The sequence below is a fragment of the Chelon labrosus genome (assembly GCF_963514085.1).
Source record: "Chelon labrosus genome assembly, chromosome: 12".
In the NCBI taxonomy this organism is placed as follows: Eukaryota; Metazoa; Chordata; class Actinopteri; order Mugiliformes; family Mugilidae; genus Chelon; species Chelon labrosus.
The window spans coordinates 22,881,786-22,894,045 of record NC_140345.1 but is presented as its reverse complement, the minus strand read 5'-3'; the positions used below and the strand labels follow the sequence as shown (position 1 = coordinate 22,894,045).

Genomic DNA, 12,260 nt, shown 5'->3' with positions numbered 1-12,260 from the left:
ATTGAGTGACGCATCATATTATTTCTAGTCTTATCTTGCATTCTTTCACTTCAAGGAAGTGAAATCTGGCCAAACCAAACAGCTGTCTTCCACCTCCAGAAATCACAGGATTAGAACAATGGACTGGTCTTAGTCTCTATCCTGTTTTTGGAGTGAGAACAGCTAATCCAACAAAGCGTAGGCACATAATTCACTAAATATGTAAATGGTTCAGACAACATTAAACTTTTCCATTTGGTGACGTGGGAAGATGATGACAGTTGTAGCTAATATTTGAGTTGCTCACTTTAATGACGGATGGTATTTTAGAATTGATGTTGTCGTAGGTGAAATGGAGACGGGTTCTGAAGGAGCATTTGTACAACAGTGGGTCCTGATAAAACTCGATCTTGCCGCTCGCATTCCGCTTGTCCAAGCACACAGTACAGTCAGCAAAGTTGATGACTTTTCTCAAGACTAGCTCTGGAGCTGCGTGGAGAGGAAAGAAAACAAAATTAATTGGCACTGAACATGTAAGAGACTTGTTGTGCACACTGCATTCAATACAAGCAAATGCAAACATAGACACACTAACACAAAGCATGCTCGATAACCATGGTTTCATTGGAAACAAATAAACTGGACTTAGAGGTCATGAGCTGATTAACAACAAAAGAGAACAAGGTGATGATGAAGAAAAACAAAACCGGTCACCATGGATTCCCGCTTGTCGGAAACACAGAAAGAATTGAAATGTTTCAAACACGGCACGCAACAAGAACCTCACAACACAGATGGGTGCCATACACACATAGAATGTGTGCTACATCAAAACTTGTTTGGATGTTTTCATCTCCCACTGAGCACATTAGCGTTTTTTGGGGGTTTTTTTGGCAAAAAACACCTAAAACTCTAAGTACCAAAACTTTTTTTTGAGTAAGTTGTTTTGAATCTTTTCCATCATCTTACTCCAGTGTGATATGTTATGAAAACATGACTGTTATCTGAAAAATGGGCGATGACAGTGAGCAAGATCCAGCTTCACATTCTTAACTGTCACTGATTCACCCAGCACTGACAGGACTTATTATTCCCAGAACAGTTTCATTCCTTAAACAGCGCCAGTATCTATTGTTGTAACCACCACTTACTTCCAATTCTGGAAAAGTGCCACCTTAACAAGAAATTCCACAGTGATAACAATGACTGAAAATTACCACCTCATGGTGTCTCTGTTGATACAGATTTTTAAATTTACTTCAGAATCATTTGTTTCTTAAAAATGATGATGGTAGTTCCAAGTTTAAAATAACAGTAATTTTCTGCCAGTAAATGAAGAAATCCAGGAGTTGGAGCCATCTACATGACTTTACTTTTACTTCACCGGAGAGTGCTATGAGCCATGCACCCATCAAATGCAAGGACACGATGCACTATATTTATGTGTTGTGGCATGCTTAAGTTGGGCTGCCAACATTGGGTGTTTAAAAAAGCCGTCACTTTCAAACTTATCTGATATATCTGTTGTATCTGACATGAGTCAGGATAGAGAGTAGGTTACTGTCTAAGTTGTTTTACTAGTTTATCCCACCACCCAGGAATGCAAGCAGGTATTGCTCACCAGCAATGTCCATGAAGGCCCTCTCCCACATATCGTCCACAGTGTAACACTCAGCGGAGGTAATGTTGACTGACAGCACAATGTCATCTTCCACGTACTTCAGGATCAAGTTGTTCACCACAATGTTTACGTTGTTCACCACGCGCCGGATCAGACTCTGCACATAACCTGCAAACACACAGGGAAACACACAGGGAAACGTGTTAAACAGTACAATGAGAACACATAAAAAAGACAAACAAAAATAGCAGATCCTAGTCATGGGAATTTCAAGTGGGCACCACCCAAAGATGTGCCTTATAAGCCATTTAGGATTAAAGAAGCTACTTGGCTGAGAGTGAAATGGCTTCGCTTTTAAGTATACATAAAAGGTGTACCTAATTAGAAAGAAACAAATATACACACACAAAAGCATACTGGCTATATTAGCATACTGGGATGCCTAAAAAACTAAAAGGAGCTACATATCTCTTAGACATGCACAGCTAAATATTCATTAAAACATTTTTAAAACTCACAGTGCATGAACAAAACCTGGAGGAATTTATGAATCTCTGAAAGCCTCTCATCTGCTCTCAAATGCAAAGTCAAATTTAGCCCAGAACAATGAACATGCGATCCAAAGTTTATCCCTCCAAGCCCATTAAAACTTAATGTTCATTTAAACATTAGCAAGGTCCTATATGTGTTCACACATATAGGACCTTATAGGAGATAGAACTGCTGAACCCATAGCCACACTTTGGTCTTAGGAGTGCCAGGATTTGCAATAAACGAAGCAATCTGCCAAAGATGAGAACACAAAAAACAACACTGACACACTCAACACACATTTTACAGTTTTCCAAAAGTTTTGTTCATTTTAGAAATGTAATGCATTAAACAACATGTAAAGAATGACAGACGTTTTCATGGTGAGCAAGAAATTCAACTGTGTACAAAAGAAAACAAAGAAATAAAGCTGTAGCTTTTTTTGAGGAGTAAAAGATGGGATCTTGGCAGGTTTTTGTTGAAGAGGTGGATGGATGCAGTAACCAAGAGCAAGCAGGAGAGAAAAAGCAGCCTGACAGATTGGGTTTCAACAGAGCTAGGGGAGCCATCCTGTAGTGTTACCAGTACCTCCTAATAGCCACAGTGACGCCCAGAAACAGAAGCTTTGCAGGAAAAACATACATGGTAAGGTCATTACTCAACAAAGTAAGAAAGAACTTAAAATATTACAGACAGGGGAGTTTCAACCATAAAATATGAAAATATACAGCAATAAATCCTCCTAACCACAGGACCAATGGCATTATTCATTCCTCCCATGTACTGTTAAACACAGTCACTACAAGTTAAAACATATAAAGCTTTAATGCTTTCCCTTATTTTCCAAACTAAATATTAGTCTTCCTGTATCTACATGCCTGGCCCAGGGCATAACAGAACCGATAATTAGGCAGAACTAAATGGTGCTGTTGATGAAAATATTTATATGAATTGGTTAACTGTTCTGCCACTTGTACACAGGCTGGGCTATGTATTAGCATAATCCAATTGACAAAATTCTCATGAGTTTGCTGCCTGACCAAACAGAGTGGCAGGAAGAGAGGATGACATAGTATAAACTCAGCTCATAAACGCAATGTGTGTTCGTGACATTTGTGCGTGGCTTTGCATGCATGCATGTGCTTGTCTGAGAGTGTGTGTGCCTGGCTGCTTTCTTGCGTGCATGAATGTGGCCCTGTGAGTGTGTGTGTTTCTGTGTGTCTGTGGTTCTGGGGTCAGTCAGAAAGCTGCAGTTGCACCTGCAGCCTGGGCAGTAAAACCAGTACTTTACCCCCTGCTATTTCCCTCTCTGGATGTAATTTAGCCCTGTCAGGGAGCCTTTCTTTGCCTGTTGCACTCTCATACACTTGTTATACCTCTTCTTGCCTTGCACCGAGTCCAAGGCCCCATTCCATCTCTCTGCAAGCCATCGCACTGCTCTGAACTTCTGTAAACAATTGACACAGCCAGCACCTGTGCTGCGGCCCACAGGGAAGAAGCCCACTTAAAACTTTTCAACCATAAAATGACTGGAAAAACCAGCTCCTTTATGTGATCTAAGAACAGGCCAAGCACTCACTGCTGTGTAATAAAGGAAAGAAACACTATACTGTACATGGTCACCATTTTCCTGTCTATGGAAAGTATTAGCAACTAAAGCATTAGCCTTGGAAAAAAAAAAACATCAGACAATAAATATACTGTAAGGTGGTCCTGAGGTGTTATTTTAAAATGTCAGCGATGCAGTTCGCAGTGTAATCAAGAGAATACATACAGTAGCTGGTGTAGGACAACTATTTTTTCTGTAAAATGTAAAATAAAAAGAGTACAAACACAGCGGTGCAAGGATTTTACTTCTACTTCTGCAAGTTTCTTACAGCATTGTAGCAACACTGCAAGCCTAAATGATTATAAGGTCACCATCACTAATAACTTAAGCTACTTAATTATGTTAGCTATTCTATTACCTCTAGGGCCTCTTATAGTAAAATGGTAAATTCACAAAACCCATTCATGCATGATACAGCAGGTTTCCAGAGTAGAAGAAATCTCCAGCTGGAGAAAGCTCCAGCTTTTACCAATATGGGATATTCTCTATCCTTAAGTTGTATTTTCCAGTAATACCAGAACAGCAGCTGTATTTGTTGTAATTTCAAACACGATAAGAAATGTTAAGACTGGATTTTCCACAGATGTATTTTCTCCCACATAATGTGTGATTCAGCTCAATGCCTCAGTTGAATCAAGGAAAATTATAGAAATGGTCTTTGAATGCTCTGTGATCCTGGCAGATAAGGTAAATTCACAAACATCGCTTAATAACTCAACACATTTTAGCTTAACAAATTAGCTAGGAAGACAAAATACACTATACAAAATTATTAAAACACTTATGAATGCAGTCTTCATTAAAGGGGCAATATTTAAGTTCATAATCTTAAAAAAGAATCATAAAATAACTAAAAGGAAAGAGAGCGAAAAGAGTTTTGTGAAAAATGCATAAATGTATGGCGCAGAGAGACTTCAACTGAAGTTAGACTCCAACTTGTAAGAATGGCCCATCTTTTAGGCTTCAGCAGGGAGTCATTGTAGCATCCAATCCCTCCATCAAAAGAGAAGTAGAGCTGGCCAGAGAGAATATTTTTCTTTTATAGTCCATGATTCCTGACTTCTTGTCAATCATGTTGAAGGACAAGTAGTCAGAGACTGAAATGGTAAACGATGGCTGACGCTCTTGGAACTTGGTGACCTTTGGATAGGGTGGATGGAAAAGCAAGCCAGCCAGAGTTTGTTTTTAGGCTACACTCTACACACACACACCAACCGGTGAACAAAGGGAGTACCGGCACATCTTTGTCATCAATGGACAAGTGAGGTGTATACAAACTCAAGTTCAAAGCGCAAATTTAGCACCTCCAGGCCCTTCTATGTGTAATGCAATTTGTACTGAAGTCAATTTTCATGCAGAATGTAAATGAACACCTACTGCCACAGGCCACTGTAGGACAGTTGTGTGCATGCTGGCATCACTATATTTATCTATTGATAAATATTAGATAGACGCATGATCTCTCCTTATTCTTTTTTGTTATTTTACCCTTGGAATAACGGCAGGAATAAGTAGATTCTGAGTTAGTGATAAAACACAAACATGTGTACATGTCCACAGCATGATGAAGGTTGCCTCAGTATCTCAATATTTCTTTTTAACAAATTATTTTACATATTGTTCCTTCAAAGTTCCCGTCAGATGGATCCAATGAGATTTGTAACCAGTTTAAAATGATTCCATTACAGATGAGATATGTGTCCCATCACTACCAGGAAAAACGTTTTCTTAACTTTGAGACGCTGTCAAAATGGAAAGACATTACTTGCAAAAACTAACATGCAGTCGCTTTTTGGGAGAGTTCAACTTTGAAACAGCTAATCTGGAATATAGCTTCTGTTTCACCTAGCTCACCCGCGGCTAAACTCAGACTCAAAGGGAGACTTGCCACTATTAAATCTCTTTGATGTCATATAAAAAAACACACACATTTTCAGGAGTGTGAATAGGCCTGAAGCGGGAACAGACAAATGTGGTTCTCACAAACGGTGGCCACTGGTCCCCCACAAGCAGCAGTAAACATAATCACTCACAGAATTGCCAAAGGTGGAAGCACTTAGGTCTTTGGTCTTTGTGTGGCTACCAATCCCATGGCATATGAATTAACATCACTATTTTCCACCACAGGGCGAACAAGGAGGAAAAAATTCATTCAGCATGTGAGAGCTTAGGGCCAAATGACTGCATAATTGCAAATGGCTGCTTTTTGGTGTCACTGTGTTTTGTTTTGGTTGTTTTGAAGAGGAGGGGAGAAGATGCAACACAGTCGTTAGCCAACGTAAATGCTGACAAAGAGTTAAAACTGCCCATCGCCTCGTGATGGTCTCAAAGCTAACCCTGGTCGTCCTTAAGACATACCCATACTCATGGCCACATTTCTTCGACACCCATCCATACGCATCTGCCTGTGTCTGTCACCGATGTCTGAGGCAAAACATTAAAGTGCAACCGACATATCCAAGCAAACAAGCAAAAAAAACTGACCCAAACGTAAAAGGTGTGCTTAACCTACAATAATAAAGATAAAACCTTTTTTTTTTGTTTACATACCTTTACTCATCAACTGGAATTGTTGCAGTGCATTCCTTAGAAACAACTAACTAAAATGTGCTCTTAAATGTCACAACATTTATATCCATACCAAGCGGATGTAGGAAGTTTACCTCTGCACACCGCTGTGTCAAGACACTGCTGTTTTCTCACTTAAAAAATCCTTTAACCACATTAAGGACTCCTGAAAGGTTTGGTTTGTATCTTATTCTTAGGAAAACATCCCCTGCCTGAGTCATAGCAGGTTAGTTTTACTCCATCCACCTTTTAACCTTCACCTTTTAATTAGGAAGAGTGTGATTACCACATTCATCTGCTTCCTCGCCATTATTGAGGTGCTGCAACATCTGACCCCAGAGCTGTCTCTACGGTCTTTAAATAAGGACCACTGCTGGAATAGGGTGGGGTGTGCACACAAATTAGCACAGGTACACTTAAAACCGTACACACAAAATTACAAACAGGACACATACGCTCTCATACACACACACACACAAATGCCAAAGGGAGATGCTGGGGGGTGAGGCACCCTGCTTTAACAGCTGGGGAGAGATATTATCTCATAATATCAGGCCTGGAAATGGATCCTCCCCAGATACAACCAGCTCGCAGTTTTTAGCTCATCCATTCATATTCATAGGGTTCTGGGAGTAAACCATTGGTTGTTAGATTGACTTAGATCTTACAGCTCAAGAGCAACAACTCTTTTTCTTCTATTTCTACTCTCTAAAAAGCCATATCGTCTCTTTATGCTATTTTTTTCCACAATTATGTGTCGAGTATTTCAATACAATAATAAAATTAGGCATACTTTCAGACTTCTTCGTACATCTAAATAAGATTCAAATTGTCTGCGCTTGCATAGTAGGCATAGCATCCATGGCCCTGTAGGAGGCATGCAGTTAAGTGGCCTTGTTGATAAGAGCCATCACTCTGTGATTTATGACAGACACATCCCCCACACGGTCACCCCGGCAGATTTTCACCATTGAAAAACTGTTTTTGATGGCGTTTCTATCATGTGACTGGCATGAAACCGAAAGAATGCTAACATCCAAGTGCAAGGAAAGACGATATTTGAAATAAAGATGAAAACGAATTTGTCTAACTTGAAAAACAACAAGATTAGGAAAAGCTGTTCAATAAGTACTGGTGCCAAAAGTGTCAAGGAACGCCAAAAGACTTTATGACAAAAATATGGAGGGCTGTCACACACTGTGAACAAAACACTGTGATTTCCAGTGTACTTTTTGCTTCACGTCCTGCCTCCTGCACACTTTACCCAGGCGCCACGCCTCACTTAATCCCGACTAAGTATTTCTAGTCATGAGAAATACTGACACAAACTAACACAGAAAAAGGTAAATCTGGCCAACGTGGGCCCTCACTCTGTGGCTCTGTTCCCCCAACCACTGAGTCTAGGCCATGCCTGGTGGTAATTCTCTAAGCGGGGCGTTAGAATACTCTCACTGTGCCAAGGGCCATCACTCACCTGGGGGCAGGTCTGGGTCACTGGGGGCAGCCTGTTGTAGGCGGCGTGTCTTGGCCACAGACTTGGAGCTGTCAGAGACGCTACGACTGGTGGAGCTAGAGCCGCTGTCGTGGTCATCCTGATGAAGAAACAAACAAACCAGAGCTTCTATGAGGACAGAGGGAGTAAATACAGGGCTGCACACAGAGCTCTACAGAACTGTTGCATTTAGATTCACTGATAATTAATCAATTATAACCAAGTTCAGGTTATATTTTAATATAGTGCACAGTTGTTGTTGTGATGATCCTACTGTTTGTAAACTACCCCTTCTACCAATTAAGCTTTGGTTGTTAAAATGTTTGTGCAACCATCAGGTTATCTGGCTTACGTAACCAAGTTGGAATCAGAGTAATTATTCTTACTGAACAGTTTTTTGTAGTTTTCTTTGAGAATAAAGCAAGTAATAGGTTCATGGGTTGAGGGCCATTTCAAATCACCACGGCTAAACCTGCAAAAGCCAGTCATAAAACTTTCTATCAGTCATGTACACTGCAGTTATGGGGTACAGTCTTATCTGGCTATTGAGGATAATCAAATTACTGTAAACCAAGTATGTGTGCAACTCCATGCCAGTGGAGTGATTGTGGAAACATCTAAGCACCAGAGTTTCTAAGCCATGAGCTACCCCTTACATCAACCCTTCCTCCCATCCCCATTTAACAACCATCCCTGTGGCCTCTACAAATAAACTCTGGTCCTTGGATGAGAAAGGGTGAAGGTCTCTCCTGCATAACAGCACATGTCATCTGCACTCAAGAGACCTACAGCCTGTTAGGCCCAGGAATGCAAGTCCAAATCTATGTGTGTGTTTAGATATGTGTGTGTAGGAATGATGATGAAATGGACATCCCCTTCAGAGATGAGCCTGAAGATAAACAATATGAACCAAGATTTGGGGTAAGGAGGTTATTTATTGGTTCAACTTGTAGAGTGCCTCAGGCTAGTGGGTGCTCTGAGTCTTAGGCATGAGGTGAGATAAAAACAATAGAGACGTGAGGAGAAACAGAAAGAGGCTAGGGTAAAAGAACTGAAAGCCTACTAGATCTACAGCTAGGGTAAATACACTTTAAACTTGGGTTTTGCGAATCCATATTTACAAAAAGAAAAGAAAAATCATGTAACAGGGATTTTCCATGTTGATACTATTTCAATATTTCTAGCAATATGTCTAAACTCTCTCCCAAAGCTTGAAGCAGAAAATCAAAGCTTTCATATCTGATGTCATCAAGTGACAAACCCTGGAGAAGCTCCATTAACAATAAAGAGAGTGACTTTGTGGACTTGTAAAATTTCTACAAGCAGATTGTCACCTTCTTTAGTGCGTCTTGTTGCATCGTTTCCAGTGTTTAGGAGGGATTTGCTTGTTCACTGCTTTGGATTCAACAGTTCATAATCGGGGGATATTGGACTAAAATGTGCCAAATCAGTATTTTATTCAAATGACAAGTATTTGTCCAACGTGGAATACAGCCAGTACTGCTGCAAAAAACATCTCTGACCATAACAGATCAATCTGGAGAATAAGGGAGAGTAGCTTGTGACATCAAAATTAAAGCACAAAATAGGATACTATAACTACAACAGATTAGACTCCTCTACAGCTACTATGTGTAACAACAAATACCTCATATTCATATTCACAGCTGACATAAGCCTGTAACAGATGATGGCAGGAAGAAATTAAAAATAAATTAATACAGAAAGATGGGAAAAAGGAAATATATTGCAACTGTCAAAAGTGAGCAGTGGGGCAATGGTGGAGATTTAAATGAGTTAACACCCAGTATGGCACTGATTATGGGGTTACTGCAGCACTATAACCTTTTCACAGCCAGTCTGGGTGGTAAGTTAAGTCAGACAATTTGGACAAAGAAAGGTGAGATCACATGTGTTTAGCATTTCTGTGTCTCAGGAGTCACCCCTTATCCTGACTAACGTAAACACAGGAGGTGTCAAAACCAAATATATTTGGCTACTCCATGCACACACACTTCATTCACAAACACCCTAAGGAGCAAATGAAAACCAACAGCCACACCTTCCCAGGCAAGTCACATGCTGTACATACTGTACATACACGTACCCCACACAATTAACACACATTCCCCGGTTCTGACACTATTTAATTACAATGAATCCCGTTCTCTCCTTGTGGTTGAGTAATGAAGATTGGGTTTTAAACATGCTTTGCATAATTTAAGTTGCGGACACACTGACAGAGAAGCAAGTATCCCCCAGTGCAGTAAAGTAAACATGCATTTGCCAAAAGAGATGAGAGACTCTGGCAGAAATATTTACACTTTACTTCACTATAGGGCCAAGGCGGTAAAACTGCACTATGCAAGCCGTTTTTTCCTCATCAGTGAGTGGTGGGAATTAGTAAACATAGAGAAGGAATAATAAATACTTCATCAAGGTCCCAAATAATAGAGATTGCCATATAATAAGATGTAAATATGTTGCTTATTATTCACTTTAAAAGTTGCCTCAGTAATATCTAAAGACATTATAATATAAGAGAAAAAAAAAAAAAAAGCATTCAATTAAATAAAGTAGGCCTATAATGAGACACACTCACGTGTTGCGGTGTTTGGCTTACATCACAATAGACTACTTGAGCACAATTAGAAACTGTCTCCCTCCCCAGTAGACTCTCATATCTGTACCTAAAGGAATGCATAGCCCTGCAAGCCAAGAGTACATTGAGTTCAACAGCTTGGACTGCCACTAAAGAACAAGACTGCCAAATTTGGAAGTAGCGCAATTAAGCGCTCAATGTCACCGTGGGCAGTGAGCAATTCTCCAGAGGCAAAAAATGCCTTTTCAGAGGGAAGCCCTGAGACAAATGAAGCCTGCCTCAGCTGCTGCTGGGTAAACTGATCCCTCCAATGCCACGGCAGGGCACTGGACAGGGAGGGAGAGATGGAGAAAGAGAGAGAGAGACAGAGAGAGAGAGAAAGAGAGAGATTGAGAGACCAAGAAAAGGGGGGCTGCTTCCCCTGCAGGCATGTCACCTCAGCTGTTGACCAAAGATGATGGTAGTTAAAAATGAAAGGAGAGTCAAGAAACAAAGGCATAAGTGGAAAAAGTAACAGTGAGAGAAAGTGAGACTTTGAGACCAAGAGTAAGTGAGAGACAGTAAGAGTAAGAGAGACTTTGAGGTAATGGAACTAGAACAAAGGTATAAAAGGAATAAAGCGGATCCCAGCAGTGTGAGTGACAGGCGAGGGGGACCCCCTACTCAGAGGGTAAGTGGGCACCCATGGAGGGCTAGGGCACAGGAAGGCCAGACATGACCTCTGTCCCCCTGCAGACGTCTGGCTCAGTTAAAGACCAGGAGGCAGCGTGTTGAGCCTGTCTGGAAAGTCACCCCGTACGATTGCTGAACACATTAGCTGAAGCCCGCTACCACCTCCAGCTATTAGGAACAGCACCTCTGCAGATACTCAACATAGTTTTCCTTGTACAAACAAACTATCCATAACTCACAGATAATAGAAACCAGTAATACAATATCCAATATTGACGATGTTAGTTATATGTAAACTGTGATAGAAATAAGTACAGCTTAAAAGGAAAAAACTAATATATTTTTGTAAGCGGGTCATTCCAGGTTATGGCAGCAGGCTTTATTTTATATGGATAATGTTTCCAAGCATCTGTTTAAACAGTTTTAATACAATCTTTAAAATAATTTGAATGTACAGAGAAAAAAATTAACACATTACTCAATTTAAAATGTGTTTTGGGGAACAGAATAACCTCATCCTGCTGCCTCTTCTTGTCATTTTACGTTTCCTGTTTGACATCCAGTAGACTAAACTAAAAACATTTTCTTTCACAAATTTTTAAGCAATTTTTCAGCTGTAGTTTTTAACATATAAGGAAAAAAATGTTGGCAGGAGACTACTGTGCTAGCCTGCAAGTGCCTGATCTTTGAAAACCAAACATTTTTAAAACTGGTCAATTTCACACAGTTTCGGCAGATTAATGGGAGCATGCAGACCATTGCTGGATAAACACGCTCTCTGTTATTGTTGTTTTTCCTCTGCAGGTTGCTGGCGAACTCATGCTGACATCAAAGCAGCAGGCCTGGAGATTGGAGGCCAGGCAGGGGAGGGCGAACGCCTACAGAGTGAGAAAACAAATGAAGGAAACCCAATAGCTCCTTATCTCAGACTGACCCCCTACTCCTCTAAATCACTCATACACACATACAAACAGAGACACACAGACACACACTGGGCCTGACAAGTAGAAGCCCTGTACCTCATGTCAGGGCCCAAAGAGCACCATCTACTCATTCTTATAAAAACAAAGCAGACAACACATTTTCCCATATAAATTTCTTGAAACCTAATAGGAAACCTCTTTAATATAGGCAGCCATCATGGGATACACCATAGATATAATGGATTTCAGACTGTTTATGCAGA

At 40.4% G+C, this 12,260-nt stretch overlaps 1 protein-coding gene across 3 annotated transcripts in view; it reads right to left on the bottom strand.

Annotated features, from left to right (window-relative positions):
- The window catches only part of vps13b (vacuolar protein sorting 13 homolog B), a 284,402-nt gene that overhangs the window by 257,807 nt on the left and 14,335 nt on the right, over positions 1–12,260 (bottom strand). For all 3 annotated transcript variants that reach the window (XM_084556273.1, XM_084556271.1, XM_084556272.1), the window contains 3 exons: positions 7,783–7,900; positions 1,601–1,768; positions 287–468 (listed from right to left, as the gene is read on the bottom strand). In XM_084556273.1, the coding sequence (XP_084412399.1) occupies positions 287–468; positions 1,601–1,768; positions 7,783–7,900 (468 nt within the window). The remainder of the gene's footprint in view (positions 1–286; positions 469–1,600; positions 1,769–7,782; positions 7,901–12,260) is intronic.